This window comes from Aquarana catesbeiana, linkage group LG03 (genome assembly GCF_042186555.1).
Source record: "Aquarana catesbeiana isolate 2022-GZ linkage group LG03, ASM4218655v1, whole genome shotgun sequence".
NCBI classification, from domain to species: Eukaryota; Metazoa; Chordata; class Amphibia; order Anura; family Ranidae; genus Aquarana; species Aquarana catesbeiana.
The window spans coordinates 174,389,310-174,410,547 of record NC_133326.1 but is presented as its reverse complement, the minus strand read 5'-3'; the positions used below and the strand labels follow the sequence as shown (position 1 = coordinate 174,410,547).

Here is a 21,238-nt window from a genome sequence, read left to right as displayed (position 1 = left end):
AACAGCCGGGTATCTGCACACAGATGCCCTGCTAATTGGCACGGACTCGTCTCCAGGAGTAAGGAGACTGACTGAGAAGACTTGTTGTATGTGGATGGTAAATCTCTTTTCCTCCATATGCAAAGAGTGCCTCTATGTCATTTGCAATGGCCGTAAAGTGAAAAACTTTGCACAAACATTTACTATATAGACCATTTATGCATTCATACAAGGTGACTACATCCCCCCTAAAATGCTTTTGCTGTAGGGAGAAAAAATTGTCTGACTGCCACCTTGTGTTTATGGGTACATTAAATGACAAGTTCACCTTTTTGAACATGTTACATGTCGCACCCATTTTTAGGGTTCAGCATCTGCCTGCTCTCCCCCAATCCTCCCTCCCTGTGACAGCAGGCTAGGGATCTTCTCCCCGTATCCATTGTAACTATTCAAAAAGAGCGTGGGCATGCGGGACTCCACCCACAAGACTGTCATTCAATCACAGAGCTCTGTGAATTAATGAACTACAAGTACCAACAGCCTTTGCGGCTGATGGATTGCAGTTTTCAATGAACTACCAGGGTGCTGATGAGCAATCTAGGTAGTTCATTGATCTTTCTGCCATTCAGTAACTGTCTGCCCATATTGGAGGTATGGGCAGCCGTATTGGAAGTATGGGCAGACAGCTACACAGACAGTCTGCAGGAGCATGGCATTACACCTGCGATCTGCTTACCACAGGTGCAATCCTTTACAGGCTCCTAAAAAAAATGATTGGTACCAAATTACTTAGGATATTACAAAAGGCAATATCCTGAACAAGGCCACCAAATTGCTTTCCACTAACTCACCAAGTTAGGTATGGATTAACATACCAACATAAAAATGTATATATACATTCAGGGGATAGAGTCCCCCAAGAAAAGCAGGTACTTTACTTAAAAATTCAAAAAATTGCTTTATTAAAGGTTCCAAACAAAGACAAAAGTGTGGAAAAAAGACCATGTTCAAAAATTAACAATGCCTCCACCCGCCCACAGTAAAAAAAAACTGACCACATTGTCAATCACTTAAAAACCCAGAGTCTGGACTAATGACATGACAATAAATGTGAGCTGATCAACAATTCTTATACCACAATTCACCCACCAGCTAAAAAAAGAGCATCAATTTTCCATTATTAAATGTTTCCATTAAATGGTAGGTAGACCATTGTGTTGATTCATCAGGTGATAGCTGAAGTTGCAAGTACAGTATCTCACAAAAGTGAGTACACCACTCCCATTTTTGTAAATATTTTATTATATCTTTTCATGTGACAACACTGACGAAATTACACTTTGCTACAATATAAAGAAGTGAGTGTACAGCTTTTATAACAGTGTAAATTAGCTGTCCCCTCAAAATAACTCAACACACAGCTATTACTGTCTAAACAGCTTTCAACAAAAGTAAGTACACCCCAAGTGAAAATGTCCAAATAGAGCCCAAAGTGTCAATATTTTGTGTGGTCACCATTATTTTCCAGCACTGCCTTAACCCCCTTTGGCATGGAGTTCACCAGAGCTTGCTCTATTTCAGTACGTCACAGTACATGCTGGCATTCATGGTTCCCTCAGTGAACTGTAGCTTCCCAATGCCGGCAGCACTCATGCAGCCCCAGACCATGACACTCACACCATCATGCGTGACTGTAGGCAAGACACACTTGTCTTTGTACTCCTCATCTGGTTGCCGCCACACACACTTGACACCATCTGAACCAAATAAGTTTATCTTGGTCTCATCAGACCACAGGACATGGTTCCAGTAATCCATTTCCTTAGTTTCCTTGTCTTCAGCAAACTGTTTCTGAGCTTTCTTGTGCATCATCTTTAGAAGAGGGTTCCTTCTGGAACGACACCCATGCAGACCAATTTGATGCAGTGTGCAGCATATGGACTGAGCACTGACAGGCTGACCCCCACCCCTTCAACCTCTGCCGCAATGCTGGCAGCACTCATGCGTCTATTTCCCAAAGACAACCTCTGGATATGACACTGAGCATGTGCACTCAACTTTTTTGGTCGACCATGGCGAGGCCTGTTTTGTGTGAAACCTGTCCTGTTAAACTTCTGTATGGTCTTGGCCACCATGCTGCAGCTCAGTTTTAGGGTCTTGGCAATCTTCTAATAGCCTAGGCCATCTTTATGTAGAGCAACAATTCTTTTTTTCAGATCCTCAGAGAGTTATTTGCCATGAGGTGGCACATTGAACTTCCAGTGACCAGTATGAGAGAGTGAGAGCGATAACACCAAATTTAACACACCTGCTCCCCAGTCACACCCGAGGCCTTGTAACTCTAATGAGTCACATGACACCAGGTAGGGAAACTGGCTAATTAGACTCAATTTGGACATTTTCACTTAGGGGTGTACTCACTTTTGTTGCCAGCAGTTTAGACACTAATGGCTGTGTGTTGAGTTATTTTGAGGGGACAGCAAATTTACACTTTTATACAAGCTGTACACTCACTACTTTACATTGTAGCAAAGTGTAATTTCTTCAGTGTTGTCACATGAAAAGATATAATAAAATATTTACAAAAATGTGAGGGGTGTACTCACTTCTGTGGGATACTGTAAGTATCAATTCAGCTCAGCAGAGTAAAGAAATTGTAGCCAGCGAACTGAAGAATAGCAATTAATACTGAGCGGCAGTTAATGATATACAGCAGTGTTTCTCAACTCCAGTCCTCAAGGCGCCCCAACAGGTCATGTTTTCAGGCTTTCCCTCAGATGAAATGGCTGTGGTAATTACTAAGGAAGTGAAACTGATCAAATCACCTGTGCAAAATAATGGAAATCCTGAAAACATGACCTGTTGGGGCGCCTTGAGGACTGGAGTTGAGAAACACTGATATACAGGATATGCAGACAAAAAAAAAAACACCACCATACCACATTGTTTAAACTTTCACCCCACCCTCAAGGCAACCATACCTACCAATGGGCTATTTTAGCCATCATACTGGCAGATTTAAATTTTGTCTAGTACCAGAAAAAGTTATTTTTAAACTAAATTCTGAAAGGGCAAGTGTTACTATTTGCTAAGGGCAACAAAAACAGTTCTCCATTTAATCACATTTATAAATACGGTAATATAAACTTGAGCATGAACAGAAACATATGATGCAGTAATTACAGCTGGAGACCAAATCCTTGCCACATAATATGTGTCTTAAAAAGATCTGCTCCATGCTTACTTTGCACTTCTGTGGCCTTATCTAAGTCAATAGACCTTCTGGGACTCAGGAGGCAGTAAAATATGTATATGGGTCACTTGATCATTAAATCAAGCCTTTATCCAGAGCCCATGGTGTCTATGATTTTCTGAATCACAGCAACATTTGGCCAACCAGTTTGCTGGCTTTGGAACATTACTCAGTAAATAGCTTGGGGACTAAATATGTACACTGTTGCTCTGCACACTTTAATGTTGCCTCTGCACCAAAGAAGACCAAAGCTACTTGCCCCATTTATGGAAAACAGGCCTCTAACAACACCAAGAACATCTCCCCATACCTATACCACAACACAACATAAAACTAAAGGGGCATTCCAACCAAAGCCCCTACCACAGCTTAACTAACCTATATCTTTAAAAAGGCGTGTTATCTATGAAAATATTTCTATCTATAGGTTTGAACTGAAACGTTTGGTCCTGAAGAGATGGTAACTTCTTTTCCACCTTATTGATATCAGTGGGTAGCAATATGCTTTGGGCATAAGATCACATATTTCCTGCAAGCATGCATGTTTCAATTTATTAGAATTACACTTGCTTATTTTCCATTACAAAAAACATGGACAGATGGGATGAATCACTGGAAAGTCTGTGGGAAATGTAATATGTATGCAAATATAAATATTTTGAATTGCAGCATGTATTACAAGTGATTTATTGATGATGTGTCTAAACTGTTTGGAGCTTACATGAAATGCCTCCTACGCCATGGATGTGCATGAACAAGCAGGCTTTCTCATTCCTTAAATAAAAGAAAAACAGCAGTGTGCACAATAACCAAAAGGAATGACTGTTTTCACTTTTTATTCTGTCCTGTAATCAAACTGGATAGCTCCATAAGTTGATATGCCCCATGTTTATGAAAGAAGATGATAGAGACAAGCAATTATCAGAGTATGTGCATGCAGATCTGCCCATTTTGCAGAATAATCCAACCCAATACGGAAATGGTCAACTTCAAACGACTCCCTCTAGAGGTGAACGGGATATAAAAACAGCTCTGGAAGACTGCAAGTCATGGTGCTTGAAACCTGACTTACAGGTAATCTATCATATTGGCATCTTAAGTTGCAGGGCCAAATAAAATCGTCAAATTATTAGCAAAGTACATTTATTCTTTACCAGTAAACGGTTTGCCATTAAGTGATATGCTGTTGTTTTAACAATTCAGTTTTACAACCTCTGTATGACTCCAGTTGTGCAGCTTTTTTGGATAAAAAAACTTTTCAAATGGCACTCTTCCTTTCATTTCCATTCTTTTTTGAAAGAAAATGATTTAGGAAAATTAGATTTTTGTATTCACAGTAAAATCATTTTCTTGGACATCCATTGATGTACACAGGATTCAGAGACAATTTGATTATACAACTGCCCACGGGAAGGTTTGGACACTGACAAATAAAAAAACAGCGCCCAACCTAGTATAACCCCTCCCACTCCCAAATGTCTCTGTTTTGTAACAAGCAGTGCAAGACCAGAAAAGCAGAGGAATGAGACCTGTGTACACCAATAAACATCCTAGAAAAAGGATTTACTGTAAGTAACAAATCCCATTTTCATCAATCATTCATAAGTGAATATAAATAAAGAGACAGGGAATTTAAAGACTGTTGGGACATTTAAAAGCACAGCATACAAAATGCCAATAGACCCAACTATAACAACAGAAAACAACTGGGGATGGCCTAAAGCTAAAAGAGTTGCCTGAAGGACCTTACTGCCAAAGCTGGAGTAGGAGCATCTGATCAGGTGAGAGTACCACACCCTCCTCAATAGATTTGGAGCCACAAGTATTACTACAATGCCCTTATCGCAATGCTGAAGAGCAGGTGGAGAAGGAGTTACAGGGAATGAAAAGAATATATTACATTTGTACTGATCCCATGGAGCCACCAGAGTCAGTGCATCGAGTCACTGTTTCCACCAGAGGATCTCTGCAACTGGAGGCAAACTTGCTTAGTTTGTTATTGAATCTGACATTTCCTGCCCATGACACAGTTCCTGAAACACTTCAAGGTTTAAAAATCATTCCTCAAGGTTCAGGCTCTGCTAGCTGAGGAAGTCTGCCTTCCAGTTAACTACAACTTAAATATGGACTACGGATAAGGCTGGAACATGAAGTTCTGCCCAGGACAGAATCCTTTCTACTTTCTTGCCACACTGAGACTTCTGATTCCTCCCTGGTGATTGATGACAAGATGTCCAGGACCCGTCCCCAGCTAGTCAGGCTGGCATCTGTTGTGATGATCTTTCAAGACATCAGAGGAGCTGGATTTCTAAGCCATCATGCCATAGACAACTTGCTCCTTAGTGTCAAGTGAATCAGTTTGTCCGGGGACTGAACCAATCTCTCCCACGCTGTCAGGATATTGGGTTGCAGAGGACTGTAGTGAAACTAGAAAAAGGGTTTGCCCCAAAGGAGGCAAGCAACAGCCCCAGGACTCACATGCAAAAATGAATGATTCAAATCTTGGATTGAAAAATCAGAGTCTGAGAATGAAAGTGTGAAATTTTGCCACTGGAGGGCAAACTCTGGCTTAAGCTGTATCCAGAATCAGACCCTGACATTCCAAGTAATGAGTCAGTTCCAACACAGACTTTTGAAGGTTCAAGATCCAAAAGGACATTTTCTGGGTCTGAACTCTCTGTGGAACATTGTTGGTCTGGACCTGTGCCAATTGTTCTCTAAATTCCAACATTTCAGCCAAAGAGTTTTCCTCATGTTAAAGCGGGCTTTCACCCTCTTCCGCTATTTCCTCTTTTGGTATTGTGCTGTTTTTTTTTTTACTTTTTTTAGTAAAAAATGTCCAGCCCCACCTCCCCATACAAGTCATTCACCTTAGGCGAATGACGTGCACACACTGCCTGCTGTGCCTACCGGGATATGCATGTCACATACCCCAGAAGGCATAGCCTTCCATTTAGAAAAAGAGGGGGTGGGCCAATTGGCATGTCATCGTGAGGCCCATCCGCTGAACTAGAAAGAGCCGATGGGCCTCTCGATGACATCAGAGATGGGGGACGGGTGCAGATCCTCTTTAACTGATAGGAGGTTTGTGTAGTGGTAATTTGAGGGGAGACATCCACTAACCTATCCAGTCAGTAGTGCAGGATTGTTGACATGCACTTTAATCTCTCTACTAATAGGGGATTAGTGTGAAGTATATTTGGATCCCTTGCTATGAGTTTAAATAATTCCCCTAATGTTTGATAGACTAACATCATGACTAAGGCAGGTTGCAATCCAGGGCCTGCTAGCGAAAACAAGGTTGGGATCTTTTAATACTGACACATCCTCTACAGGAACGGGACACTTCTGAATCAACTGTGGGAACCACTCACTGTTTGATAAAGGCACCTTCAAATGGGTACTGGATTGCAAAACATTTTGGAGGTGTAAATAGTTTACCACAATATTCCCAGCTGGAAAAAAGGATGTCTGGGAATAGTGTATGCATGAGAAAAGTTTTAACAGTCATAGGGCCTCTTAGGGAACTTCTGGCAGCACTGGTGGAAGTTCTTTCATCTCTAATTTGGCAATGACCACACAATCAAAGATGAAATGGTCTCTCTGTGCCTGAGAGTTATGGCTGGTGCTTGAGACTTAAGGCTCAGAGGCCCCTATCTCTGCAGCCAGGTCTAAAAATTATTCTGCAGGGGAAGGCGCTGAGGTAAGCTCGTGCCATCTATCGACAAAGTCAGCAATTAAAATGACACTTTGACCGATAAAATCCTGAATAACTACACTAAAATCCCCCCAGGTAAAGATAAGGAGGTGGCTATGCCTGATAGTGGGTGCGGTGGTATCGGATCTTTGAAATAGAACACACCGCAGGCTGCCCTGGAACTGTTAATGAATCATGAGCTACAGGCACATACAGTGGGACTGCTACTTTTGTGTTTCAGATTTGACATGCTGCACCAAGACCAGGGTTGCCTTATCTGTAATATAAGGTATAACCTTGAATACTCACAAACCAACTGGAAATAGCAGGAGTGTTTCAAAAGGCATGAGTTGACCTTGTCAGTGTAGGTGGAAGCAAGGACTAACTGTGTGGCAGGAAGTTGCTACCTCAAACTGAATGGCAGGAAAAGGGTAAAAAGTGTGAACACACATCACTCCACTACAGTGACATGCTACTTGATTACTCAGTGTTTTAAATCTTTCCATAGAAGAGATAACATCCAATGGGTCTAATAAGAGTAGCCCCCAATGCTTGGTCCACATAGCCTATACTTTAAAGAGTCCTCACAGACTGTGTCACATCTGAGGCTGTACTACAGCTCTGGACCTGGAAAGTGCTTTGCAGCTAACTATCATAGTACACAGAGGTCTAGAAAGTGCCACAAGCAGGGTCCATTTTAGTGGGCTACAGGAACGGCCCCCAAATCTATTGGTAAAGATATACCGATAGAGAACCTAGCTCAAACAGCACATAGAAGAAAATAATTATCTTGAGAAAAGAAAAACTGGTATTTTTGCAGTAGAGAAAATACATCCATCCTTCTAGGACACTAGAAGAAAACTAGGGCATGCTGGGATTTGAGGTATATACCATACTGGTCACTGTTTTTTTGTTTGCCATTGTCCAAATGCTCCTACAGGCAGCAGTATAACCTAATTGTCTATAAATCCTGTGTACCTCAATGAATGAGAAAGAAAGAGTTTTTCCATCAGCATCTGTTCACTCACTCTCAAACTTTATATTTTATAAACTGGACTAAACACCCTTAAAAAAATGTCCAGGTACAAACCTGGAATTAAGGATCTTTTCACCACTACCAAGCATGATCCTTCGTTTTTTACCTACTTTAAAATGTGTCATAATTTATTTTCCAAAGCAAGCTGACTTTCAAAGCTTGGCAGTGTCAGATAAAGTTTTCCTTGATCTCACAAAAAATAGGAGAAATAATGTGAAATCATACAGGATTAGGAGTGCCTTCCTCTGAAAAAGATAACTTGTTTCCAGTATAGCATAAAACCCAGTTGGCAAGGAAAAGATAAAAAAAAGCTGTGATCGGCACATCTGATTATATTCTATTGTACACATTTCATCAGGATGACTTACCTCTTCCTGACGGTCCTCTCCTGTGTGCTGAATAAACCATCTGATAGAGGCTTGCTGTGACTTTGGAACACATTCCAAAAAAGTAGAATTTAACTCAATGCCAAATATGACTTTTTCTTCAGGAGCTTCATTGGCAGCCCCTAAAAAAAATTTAAAAAATTATTTTTTAAGGAAAAGTATTACACAATGAAAACAGAGTCAAAAATAAATCTATTACCAGCAGTAAAGAACAATACCCACATCAATAACTATAGAGTCATTTTCCACTAATAAAGAACAATAAATTATCTTTACCTGTTATGTGAATATATGTATATGATGAAAATGCATGCATACACAGTGTTTCAGTACTATTGTAAAAGATAGAAGCACATACAGTACATTTTCACATCTATTTTCTTCCAAAAGTGTGTGTGTGTTGAAGGGGGTAGATGTGCTTCAAGGTCCCTATATTACAGTACATTTTAAAGGGACTGTAGAAATAAAGACTGACATCTAACATCACTTTCCACTCCAAAATAGTTTTAGGGGAAGATCTTTTTTATAATGGTTCTGACATTATATCACCCATCTTCACATTCATTTAATACTAAAACTATCATAAATGACTAGTAAACAAATTCCAGCTTTGTTGAGTATTGAAAAATAAGGGGTTTTGGGACTTTATATGTAGCAATGACCTAGTCATATACCTCCATCCCTGTCAATATGAACAAAAAAGGAGAAAAGGAAGTGGGACTTTGTATGAAGTACACGGTTGCAAATAAATAAGTTGATCAATTTAAAATTATGTTTACTGATGCATATACTTGCATATATAATCTTTATATTTGTCTATATCAGAGTACAAAATAATTATACATAATAGTAATACATATTCAATAAAATTCATACACATACTGCAAAATAATACCTAGGTGACCTGTGATCTCTCTAATATTGTTGAGTATTACCCATAAGCACTTTTTTTCCAGTGTAGCCATGACCTCATTGCTGATATATTCGATCAGCTGATCTATATAACAAAAAATAACTAGTAAACAAATTCCAACTATTGTTGAGTATTACCCAAAAGCACTTTTTTACAGCACATTGCTGGATGGTGAAGCCATGACCTCATTGCTGATGTATTTGATTGTATAGCAAATGGATATGTGGTGAACAGTTGGCTGGCAAAAAAAACATTTTACCTACTCACATGAGAGCCAGCAATTCTCTACATATAAAATGTTATTTCTCCTGTAGTGACTAGTGAGAAGGAGAGGGCTGAGAAGTACACACATGGGTCAGTTTGGCACCCAACTTAAATGTTAAATAAGCTATTAATAGCTTAAATAAGCTATTAATAAAAATTCAGTTAATCTAAACCCAGTGAGATATACTGTTAAATTCATAGGCTGTACCTACAGATGTGCAGTGTAATTTTCTAGCACTATACTCATTTAGATTCATAGCACATACAGATTAAGCACTTCACATTAACACCTCTGAAAACAACTTACTTTCATCCACATCCCAGCATTGTGTAAGGGGATCTCCATTCTTTACATCTTGTCTTCTAGAACGCCTTGAGAAACAGAAATACGTGCAGGTAAAAAATACTGACATAATGAATCTTCTTGCTCAACAGATTAGGAAAAAAAAAAACCTCGAAGGAACGCAATTACTGAGATTGATAGAGAGGCACTGATTGAATTCTTTCAACACCTTTGTTAAAACAAACAACTGCAACAGGAAAATATGAGGGAGTTCGCACTATTCTACACCTGCAGAAATAGATGATACACTAATATATCAAATCGCAGTTTAAAAAAATACTTCTAAGACTTGTCTTTACTGAATAATCGCTTGTATTCTCTAGCCCTGCTCTAGTTATTCAAGATTAGCACTATAATTATAAATATGTAAAATATGGGTTCCAAAAGGGTTTAGTAATTTTATAAAACATTATAAGATGTCATGTAAAGGTAACCATAGTGAATTTATTATCTCTTTTATTATAATAAATTATATATATATATATATATATATATATATATATATATATTTATATTTATTGTCATTTTTTTATATTAAAAATGCCATACATAGCAATGATCTAAATGGCATGTAGCCACTAGTTAGGGAATTCAGTGAACTAATAGTCCATAGCTGCATATCGATTGATGTAAGACCATAAGCATCCATAATTGCTGCTTCCAAGACATTGCTATTTTAGAAATAAGAAATTGTTTTCAAAGGCATTTACCTTTTTAATGTTGGTATATATCTGGAGCAAGAGTTTCCATCCCATGCACAGTATGGATCTCTTGCAAGGCAGCAGTCTGTACAAGCCTTCCCATATGTATCACACCTATGTGGTGAGAGCTGAACCAGGCCATCACGAGATGTTATAAAAAGTTGATGCTGAAATTAAACAAAAGCAATTGATGTTACCCATTTATTAAAACAAATTTGTTGATGTTCTGAAAATTTGTGTTAGACCTTTAGTCTGTACTAGATGCAGAATAGCCTCAAAAGCAGCATATTTTTTTAATCAGCGTTCCACACCTAAAAGAATGCTGGAAAAGAGTACTGCATGAACGAATTCTTAGTTTCCTAGATATTTTGAAAAATAATGATAGAAATGTATCCAGTTTAGTAGGACGCATTTATCCACAATGGGTGAAAAAGGGTTTACTCTGTTTACGGGGGTTATTTACTAAAACTGGAGAGTGCAAGATCTGGTTCAACTCTACATAGAAACCAATCAGCTTCCAGGTTTTATTGTCCAAGCTTAATTGAACAAGCTGACGTTAGAGGCTATTTGGCTACCATGCAAAGCTGCACCAGATTCTGAGTATACCAGTTTTAGTGAATCTACCCCACTGTGTTTATTTATTTCAAAACCTCTAACATAAGTTTATTGCAGAGGCCACATCAGTATATATACCACTCAGTCTGACCACACATTGGCAACTTTATATACCACATTTCTTACACATTTAAAAATTATGGATTCAGATTTGTTGGTGGCAAATGTAACTTACTTGCTTGATTGAAAGCACTATGTTTGTAATAGGTGAAGGTTTCTAAAAATGAAACAAAACATTTCCATTAGAAATCATCAATTTTCTACAAAACAAATGAATTACTCTTGTAGATTATTTATTACAAGTATGTATATACTGTACTACTGACATTTTATGCAGTGCTTTACACTCACATCAGTCCCTGCCCTCAAGTAGCTTACTAAATATAAAGGTCCCTAACTCACTTGCATGCATACACATACAAGGGTCAATGTGCACAGCAGCCATTTAACCTACCAACATGTCTTTAGTGCATGGGAGAAAACCGGAGTGCCCAGAAGAAGCCCATGCAAGCACAGGGAGAACATGCAAACTCAGTGCAGGTAGTGTCATGGTTGGGATTCAAACTGACAACCCTACTGCTGCCAGACAGAAATGCTAACCATTAATCCACTGTTCTCCTCCACATTAATTAAAAATGTAATTCAAAATTATTAGTAAAAACCATTCCCAAAAAAATATAAAAGCGTATTTCCTATGTACATGTATGCACACATCTCTCTATACCTACTGAATATTGCCTCAGTCATAGAGAAAAAAAGTTTTATATCTTTTTTCATTTTCCATGGTAATGGTCCTTAACTACACATAGCCTTCTTTGTGTTGGTCTCAGTTGCCAATAAGATTCAAAATTCACATCGCCATTGTCAAAATGGGAGAATGTTATGGGAAGCCATGGCTACCTAGATAGCTACAAACTTAAACTATATTGATCAATGAGTCCAGAGTGACACAGAATGAATCTACGGTAGGATTAATATTTTTAGGCAAAGTAAAGATCCACAACTATATGAAACTAGGTTCTCACTTTACCTCCTGGCTAAAAACTGGATTCCTTTCCTACCCTACAATACAGTGTTGCCAAGCTACCAGATTTAAATTTACTGACACAACACCCAAAATTTACTGGCACAACCAGGTTTTAACTGGCATTTCCAAAAGTTACAAAATTTCAGTTTTAAGTGCAAATTTCAGTATTTAGGCTACAAACAAGTACAATGTGCAATTAGCAATGAGATTTAAGGTAGATATTAAGGCAAAAAACATATTTTTTATTTTATTTCCAATATAGTACGTAGTTCAGGGACAGGACTCTGGAGGGCAAGAAATTAGAATGGACAGGCACACACACATGAAATTGACTCTCACAGTCACACTGACAGCAGTGTGCAGCAGCACAGCTGATGACGAAAGCTCATCAACGCAAAACGTCCTCTCCAGCGTCACAGGGATACTCTTTCTCCATGCCACATGGTCCCTTCAGTCCACTCCAATCCAAACAGCACTGACAATCCCTCTCCCAGCTTGCCTTGCTCCCATCCCACAGACCGGCACACGAGGCTCTGGCCGCTCTGCTTGGCTTCCTTGCACAATGATATTACACGGTATGCCCAGGCACCACCTCTGGCTGGAAATGCTTGAACACACTGTAGCAGGCACTTGGATAGTCTCTGCCGACTGGGAAATGGAACTGCGCATGCACAGTTCCAAGCTGAGTGTCACAGCTATATTTTTACTGGCAATATTTTCCTGTCACTGGCATTTACTGGCAGGAGAAAAGAGCCCATTTTTACTGGCTGCCAGTAAAAAAAAAATACTGGTGGTTGGCAACACTGACAACCTATGAAGTATGTATGTATATGCCCTTCATCCTTTTGGGGATTTGTTCCAGAAAGTAGGAATAAGTAGTAACACCAGACATTACAATACATTCTGCTTGCTGGCTGTATGTTGTTTCATGCAGGGATTTTCTTACAAGAAGAGCCTACATAAGGGATTGAGGTCAGAGATCATACCAAACTGATTATTTCCTAAGATATGCCAGTAAAGGGCACAGCCTGTGAGTTTAGTTCAGTATTCCCTTCTGGTAATACACCATGCATACACAAGCACACCCATACTAAACATACCTTAAATATCTGTAGTTCTTCCAGCAAAACATCTTCCATGTTCCATAAATCCTTTGTAACACTGATGACTTTGAGAACTGTTCCAACATCTAAAGGTGCAAAATATATGTAAGAGTGTGAGAAAAGGCATTAAAGAGAACCTTTAATTAGAAATATATTGAGACTGCCATAGATGACCTGTCCTAAAACACTAGTTACCTGGCTGTTACTTTTAAACTGACTACTTTGAGTCACTGACCCTGAACAAGTATACAGATAAGGACTTGACTCCAACTTCCCTGAGCTGCACACTTGTTTTGGACCAATGACCAATTATTGAAGTCGGTGGGTGAAAATAGGATTCCTGCACCACCTTCTTCTGGGTAACTGTGATTTGTAAAAAACACATTGCTCTTCAGCACAGGAATGGAACTTTGCTGCCACATAATGGATCACATTCACATAAATCTAATTTATGACAAAAAACACATACATATCAGTTGAAATTGCCAATATTTACTTTGCATACAGTCATAGGGCACATCCAAAAATCTGCTCTGAAAAAAAAACAACACTGGATTTTGTGCACACAGCGCAAAACTGTTTATCTCAGTTTTATCTTATTGGCTGCTATGAGTTACCCTGCTTTATTGTGAATGAAAAAAATAAAACATCAGCACAATGTAATGTAGTGTCTTGGGATCATTACCTTTATAAATGAAGAAGTGGCTCCCTCTGCTGTCAAAACAGCATGCAGAGAATATGCTTTAATGAATATCTGTACAACCTGAAAGTCCTTAACCTTAAAGTCCTTACATTTCCTAAAAAAAAGTATATGGGTTGCCCTTGTTAACCTTCTTCTTAAAATGCTATTTTTCTGGCTATTATGATGCTTATCTGGCTTAAACATTTTCAATGATCCAGAACAAGTGTGCATGTTAGGAAAGTTATCATGAATGTCCTTATCTGCATTTTTGTTTCAGGTCAATGACTCAAAATACTCAGTCAGCATATCAGCCAGGCACCAAGAATTTTCAGAATAAAACATAACCAATAAAAGCTTTCACGTTTCTCTCAGGAACTATTTAGGCCTCTTGCATACTGCTGCCAAAAATAGAGTGTTTTTAGGCATACAGGCAGTAAATGCAGCCTATTGTTTCATTGTGCCTGCACACATACAAGGGTCAATAATGCACTGCATATAGATTGTTTCATTGTGCCTGCACACATACAAGGATCAATAATGCGCTGCATATAGATTAGTAAAAAAAATCAGTAATCTGAGTTTCTAGTCAGTATTTTACTTGCGTACACACATATGCATGTAAATACGCACATATGGATATAAAATGATAATTTGAAGAGGCTAGAATTTTTTTTACTCGCGAATATGTGCAAATTAAATGCCTGAAATTTCAGCCAGAAATTCTGATGTTCAAACATCAGTAAGCATCAGTCCTGTGTACAAGTACCTTTAGGAAAATGCGTTACCATCATATTTATTTATTGAAATGAATAATAATAATAATATAATAAAAATAAAAAATAAATAAAATTAACAGTAGTCACCTGTCCCAATAAACATTACATCATACTGGCCATCCTCTGCTACCACATGATCCACGGCAATCTGAGTTAATTTGTAATCCATGTTGAGTCTTGTGAACACAGGTCTTCCGTGAAGGGGATACACAGACTTGTACATTAGAGGATGGTTCTTTACAAAGCTGATGACATCATCTGGAAAATCTTTGGTAGATTTAATCGATGCATCAAAAGTTTTGCTAGGACACTGGAATTAAAGGAAACATTGAGTAATAAATAGGATGAATGTTAAAATAAAGTATTTTAGAGGCTGTATAGTATATATGTTAACAACAAAACCAGATGTAGTCAATTATGCTGACAGTATTGCATATTGTTAGGAAGGAATAGCTGTAGTCAAACACAAACATAGAAGTAGTGAATTTTCAAAGCTTTGCTGCCCTCTAGTGTTGAAAAAGGATATTACTAATTCACTGATTCAAAACAGTCTGAAACGTGACATAAGTAACATAATAAAACTAGTAACTGAATAGCCTTTTATTGTACCTTGATCTATTCGCACACTGCTATATAACTGAATTGGAAAGTAACTGTTACATTTTTTTTTGCTATTATATTTACACAAATTGCTGAGGTTTAAGTGGAACACCAGCCAATGATCCAAATATATATTTGAAATGCATTGCATATGTTTTAGACTTTACCTGTGAAAGGGTTTGTAATTGTATTTAGCCACTCTTGATATTTACACACATTTTACACAACTCACAGCTATAAAAATCTACTTATTATTATTTTTTTTTAAATCATTTTAAGTTACATAGTCTACTGTTATTAGCTGTAGATCAATACATACAGATTGTACTGTTTGATATAAGCAAAACATTTTATAACAGTGTAGCAAAAGTACTATTTCCTCATTTCTAATGTATGCAAAATATTTCTCAAAAGGTGACTCATTCATTCTTTGCTTATACAAACATTAGTTTTTTCTAGGACATTTGGTTTTATGATTGTCATTGTTAGCTGGTCAAAATTGTTATAGCAAATATTATCATAGGTCTATAATTATTGTGGTCTTATTCATTGTGTCTGACTTGTATTTATGAATCTTAGCCTTTTATACCAAGAACCTCAAATAATACTCCCTTCATTCAACATGTTTTCCTTGCATGATAGTTAATACCATTGCTTATTTGCAGTGACAGCCTTTTTTTGACAAAAAAGAAAATACTAAAAAAAAAATAAAATGGTTAAAGCCTTCTGATCATAAACACAATGCTGCTATTTTCAGCTGAAATCCCCATCTGATACAAAAGCTCATAAACAACAGTGGTACATTTAGTCCATGCATAGGGCCATATTACAGATTTTATGTACATCTAAACAATGTCGTCCCCTTCGTAAAGACAGTGGCTTAGTGGTTAGCAAAAACAGCAGTAAGATCAGAGGTTACCATGACACTTTCCCTGTACTTGCATTTGCATTGGTTTTCTCCCTCACTCCCAAGACATGCTGGTAGGTCAATTAGCTTTTGTCTAAATTGGCCCTATTATGTATGTGTATGCATGTGAGATAGAGGTATTAGGATGTAAAGTCCTTGAGGGCAGGGACAGATGTGAATGTACAATATATGGAAATTGTCAGTGCTATATAAAAACCTGTAATAAAGATACCTTTTTCATACTGATGTGTATACAAAGAAATAACAATAGAGTCTAATAGTATCATAAGCGGAATTCCATATTAAACCTATCTAGCCTTAAAGATGTCCCTTTCCCCTCCTAAAACCTCTGCTGACTAACCTGTGTAAATAAGATCCACATACTTACCTATTTTGCGCCCGCTAGAATCCGGTCACATGATCTCCCCTGTGTTGGCCAGGAGCGGCTACAGGGGAGAGGAGAGAACGCTCAACAACTCCTGGTACTGCCTGAACTAGTGATGCCACCCATAGGCTGCTATGGCCCATTTGTTGTTAGCCTTGCAGCTATTGCTGGCTGACACAGGGGAACTGGATTGTGTGAGCATGCTAAAAATAGGTAAAGTATATACATCTTCTTTACATAGCATAGTCAATATATGTGTTATGTGGGGGAAGGGAGCATTTTTAAGGCTAGCTCGGTTTAAGCTGGAATTCCACATTCATAGAAAGAGGAGATGGTTGTACTGTTGTCATATATTGCCAGAACTACAAAGAGTTCTAGGACTCTGGACATCTCTTGCATGGTGCATGTTCCCTATGGCAGTGCCCAGCTTACAATGCCTTTTGTTTGACAATAGTTTGCTCATTAGCCCTACAAATGGGCAGTACTGAATAACAAGATTTGACCCATCATAGTTTTCAATAGGCTTTGCCACCAAGCTTGCCAACTTTAAACAAAATGTGCAAAACCATTTGCAACTGAACCTGGCCATTAGTTCAACTTTAATGTTTAAGTCTTATTAGCATAGGACTGGATATTCCATATACACATAAACATGCCATGGGAAAGCCTAACACAACAGCCACATTCCAGTTACAAATATCCTTTACACTGGAACTGATACTGAATTATACTGTTTGAGAAAAAAAAAAAACAGTTCTAAGCTACTTGAACAGTTTAAGACATGCTACAGAGTTTATGGAAACTTTGTATATTTGGCAATAGTCTTAGAGAAATACATTAACAGTTATTCTGCTCTCTGTAGTTTCCACCCAGAATGTATGTGTCATACAATAATTTAAGTAATCTAAGTAGCTGTTTGGGGAGTTCCATAAGAATAATGTCCATATTGCCACACGGGTCATTCATATAAATTAGTACAGCAAGGCATGTTTTTAAATATGTTAGACTCAAACAATTATTTTCATAAGTGCTAACTCAAGGCATAAACAGATTTTGAAGAGTAGACAAATCCAAATCCCAGTCAGTGTTTGATACACATCTCTTTAGAAATGCATTTTTTATTTTGCAATAAATACTGCAAAATATTTTCATGTTTATTCTGACCCTTAATATTTGTTACCACTGATAAAAACTCTTGTGCTAGAATTTACATCTACAAATAAATACAATAAATCTCTTGCAAATACTCGCTACAAGAGAAATGGTATTTGAAATCTAAATCTAGATACATCAACTTCTGGCAAGCCATTTTTGGAAAGATAATTAAGAAATGTGGACAAAGTTGGAGTAAAAGCAATAACGATCACACAACCAATCATACTAGAAAATAGTTATATAGAATACAATGTAACTTCACTTATAGACACTAACACACAGAAAGATCCCATTTAGTCTCTAAACAAATTGGTGGAAACAGAGACTCTGCATATAATATAAGTCCACCTCCGCAAAGTGATGATATATCTACCTTTACAGACAGCCAAACATTACAAAATATTCAACTTAAGCGACATAGGGTTTAATCCCATGTTAGAAGAAAGAACACATTTTTATGTATCACCCTTGTTATACGCCTTATCTGTACAGATACATAGAAGTATAAGTTTGTTAAAATGGCTGCGCCTGTATATATATATATATATATATATATATATATATATATATATATATATATATATATATGTCACTGTTATAACTCAATAAAAAGTGTTAAAAAAAAAAGAATACAATGTAACTTAATAATAGTGCTCACCCAAGCACACACTGAGTTTAACCTAGTAAAGTAAATGTTCATTTGGCAAAGTAAATGCTAGTAAAAAACATAAAGCTGTCATTACTTTGAACCCACTTTGAAAACATTTTTTGTTGTAGCATGTGATGTGATATGCAATGTAAACACACCTTTACCTTATTTACAAACATTCCTTTTGCTAGGTGAACAGCTTCTACTCCTTTAATATTACAACCCCGCTATAATAGCAGCCTTCATTTCTCTGAACTCCACTCACCTCACATGGCAACCTGTGTTAAAGTATACTGTATGTAAACCCTTATTTTAAAACATCGTTCACACCATCTGCAGAGACCTGCATTTTTCTGCACTGGAAAAAACGCAGGTCTCAGCAAGGCTCACAGAAAACATTTTTTGTTTTCTTTGTCTTTTATTCACACCAAAATGCTGATGTGATGTGCAGTGTGGAGCTGTGCGGATGTGTGCAGCATATCTGTAGATTTCCTCACAGCTTTGCACATAAACCCAGGGAAACTGACAGAACCGCTCTGCACTCAATGTAACAGACAGTGAAGAGGACAGCAGAGCGATGTCCTGTGTCCGGACTGCTACGCCTACTGAGTCTGAGCTGTGATGGTGGAACGGACACTGTTGACAGTGATCTTGGGGAAACTGATGGTGAGGCATTGATGGTGGGGCACTGATGGTGAGCTAATGATGGTGGGGTACTAATTATGAGGCATTGACGATGGGCCACTGAGTGTGAAGCACTGATTATGGGGCAGTGATTGTGAGGCACTGATGGCAGGGCACTGATGAGGAAGACACTGATGGTGGGGCACTAATGAGGGATGCACTGCTGATGGGGACAGATGAGGGGGCTCTGATGGGAGGGAAACTGATGTGGGGTCACTGATGAAGGGCATTCTGATGCGGGGGTCACTGATGCGGGGGTCACTGATGACGGGCATTCTGATGCGGGGGTCACTGATGACGGGCATTCTGATGTGGGGGTCACTGATGATGGACACAGAGAGCAGGAAACTAATAGGGGGGACTATAATACACAGGGCTCTGATGGGGAATATGATGTAAAGGGGGGCTCTGATGGGGACTATGATGTAAAGTGGGAACTACCCTCTTCTCTCACCACAAAAGGGAAGGGAAGAGATGACACAGGATTGTGTGCCTGTAAGTGAAATCTGTGCTTTTTCCCGTCAGTTTTCTGCATGTATGGTGTATTGAGGCCTAAAATGTTGGAACTACATTTAAATGTCCCTCATAATCAACATAACGTTCATTTATATTTATAAACGCACTAAATACCTGCCAATCTCAATTGCTTCCTCCAGTTTGCTAACCACACTATCCACAAAATCATATCTGTGCTAGTGCCAGTAATTCTGTAGTCAATCTGATATCAAAGACTGAAATGTTCCCCACTTTGACAGTGGCTCAGAGTAGGAACCACAGTGTCACAAGAGCAGCTGTGCTTTGTCATGCCTCATATTTAACTACACCTGCTCCCAGCCAAAAAGGCATCACATTGAAGGCTTGTGGATCACTGAAAAATAGTGAGTTTTGAAGTACTCTTTGGAATTGTTAACATTTTTTATTGAGTTTTTTAGCTAAAGAGTTCACATAAACTTTAGGCCTCATGCTCACTGGATGTTATAAAAAGCCAGTAGCTTTAGCTGTTGAATGCCATGTTAAAAATGTAACTTTTGCTGTGTTTTGCAGCGTTTAGCATTACAGTATTTTAAGCATTTTTTAGCATTTGCATTTTTAGCGTTTTTTTAGTAAAATTACACTCCCACAAAAGCTTATGGCTCAAAAATGAGCATAAACGCAGAATAACCACATTTTTTAGCGTTTTTACAGATGAAAAACTCCTCTTCAAACCCACTAGTTCTGAGGGGTTTTCCCAGCCAGAAAACACATCTGCCAAAAATGCTGGGAAAAGCCTATGTGTGCATGGACACTGGCTGCAGAAAAAAATGCCTATCCACAACTGCTTTTGGTGGAAACTGGGGTACATAAAATGTAAAATACATTTGCGCAAGCCTCATCAAATACACAGCATGTAAGTCAAACAATACTAACATGGCATAGTAAAAGAAATCTAATTTATGTTTCCAGACTGTATGCATGCATTTTGTATTTATGAATGGAACTTTTTACTTGAGTGGACGTATGCCCAGATGTTTTGGTTTACCTCTAGCATTTTTCCCAATTAAGGTTTGTTTACATTGACTGTGTGTGGTTGCTCCAACACAGTTGATCATAAAGTTTCATAGAAGAAATGTCAGACTACAAAGACATGGAGCAGCAGCCATATTGGCACAAGACAAAAGCACAAAACTAAAAAGGAAATAGCATGTATTTTTAAAACAAAATGCCAAGCTTGAAGTGAAGTATATGGGCAGACTAAATTTTCCATCTGTCAGGTTTTGTCATTTTTTCCAGATTGGTATATGAATAATTGGGTAGGAAATCCATTCTATCAACATACTGTATGAAATTGCATGTGGATATACAAAAATAACACCCATGTTAGTCATCTGAACACATTTCAGAACACTAGCTTTCCTGTGGGCAGGGGGATGATTTAGTGACACTGGAAATATATGCTTCTCCACCAACTAACAGATCTTTCAATAGCCATGCTTAAAATGTTTCTGCATATGAGTAATTTCTTTGAGTAGTTCTTTGTTTACCTATTTCTTAAAATACATTGAAATTTGTGCATTTTTATTCACTAGTAAAAATGCTAGTTACA

The 21,238-nt window shown here is 38.1% G+C and overlaps 1 protein-coding gene across 3 annotated transcripts in view; it reads right to left on the bottom strand.

The window, feature by feature from the left end:
• Positions 1–21,238, bottom strand: part of SEMA3D (semaphorin 3D) — a 352,301-nt gene that overhangs the window by 21,562 nt on the left and 309,501 nt on the right. For all 3 annotated transcript variants that reach the window (XM_073619546.1, XM_073619544.1, XM_073619545.1), the window contains exons 12-17: positions 14,863–15,085; positions 13,315–13,403; positions 11,363–11,404; positions 10,582–10,739; positions 9,836–9,900; positions 8,334–8,473 (exon numbers count right to left, since the gene is read on the bottom strand). In XM_073619546.1, coding sequence (XP_073475647.1) covers positions 8,334–8,473; positions 9,836–9,900; positions 10,582–10,739; positions 11,363–11,404; positions 13,315–13,403; positions 14,863–15,085 — 717 coding nt within the window. The remainder of the gene's footprint in view (positions 1–8,333; positions 8,474–9,835; positions 9,901–10,581; positions 10,740–11,362; positions 11,405–13,314; positions 13,404–14,862; positions 15,086–21,238) is intronic.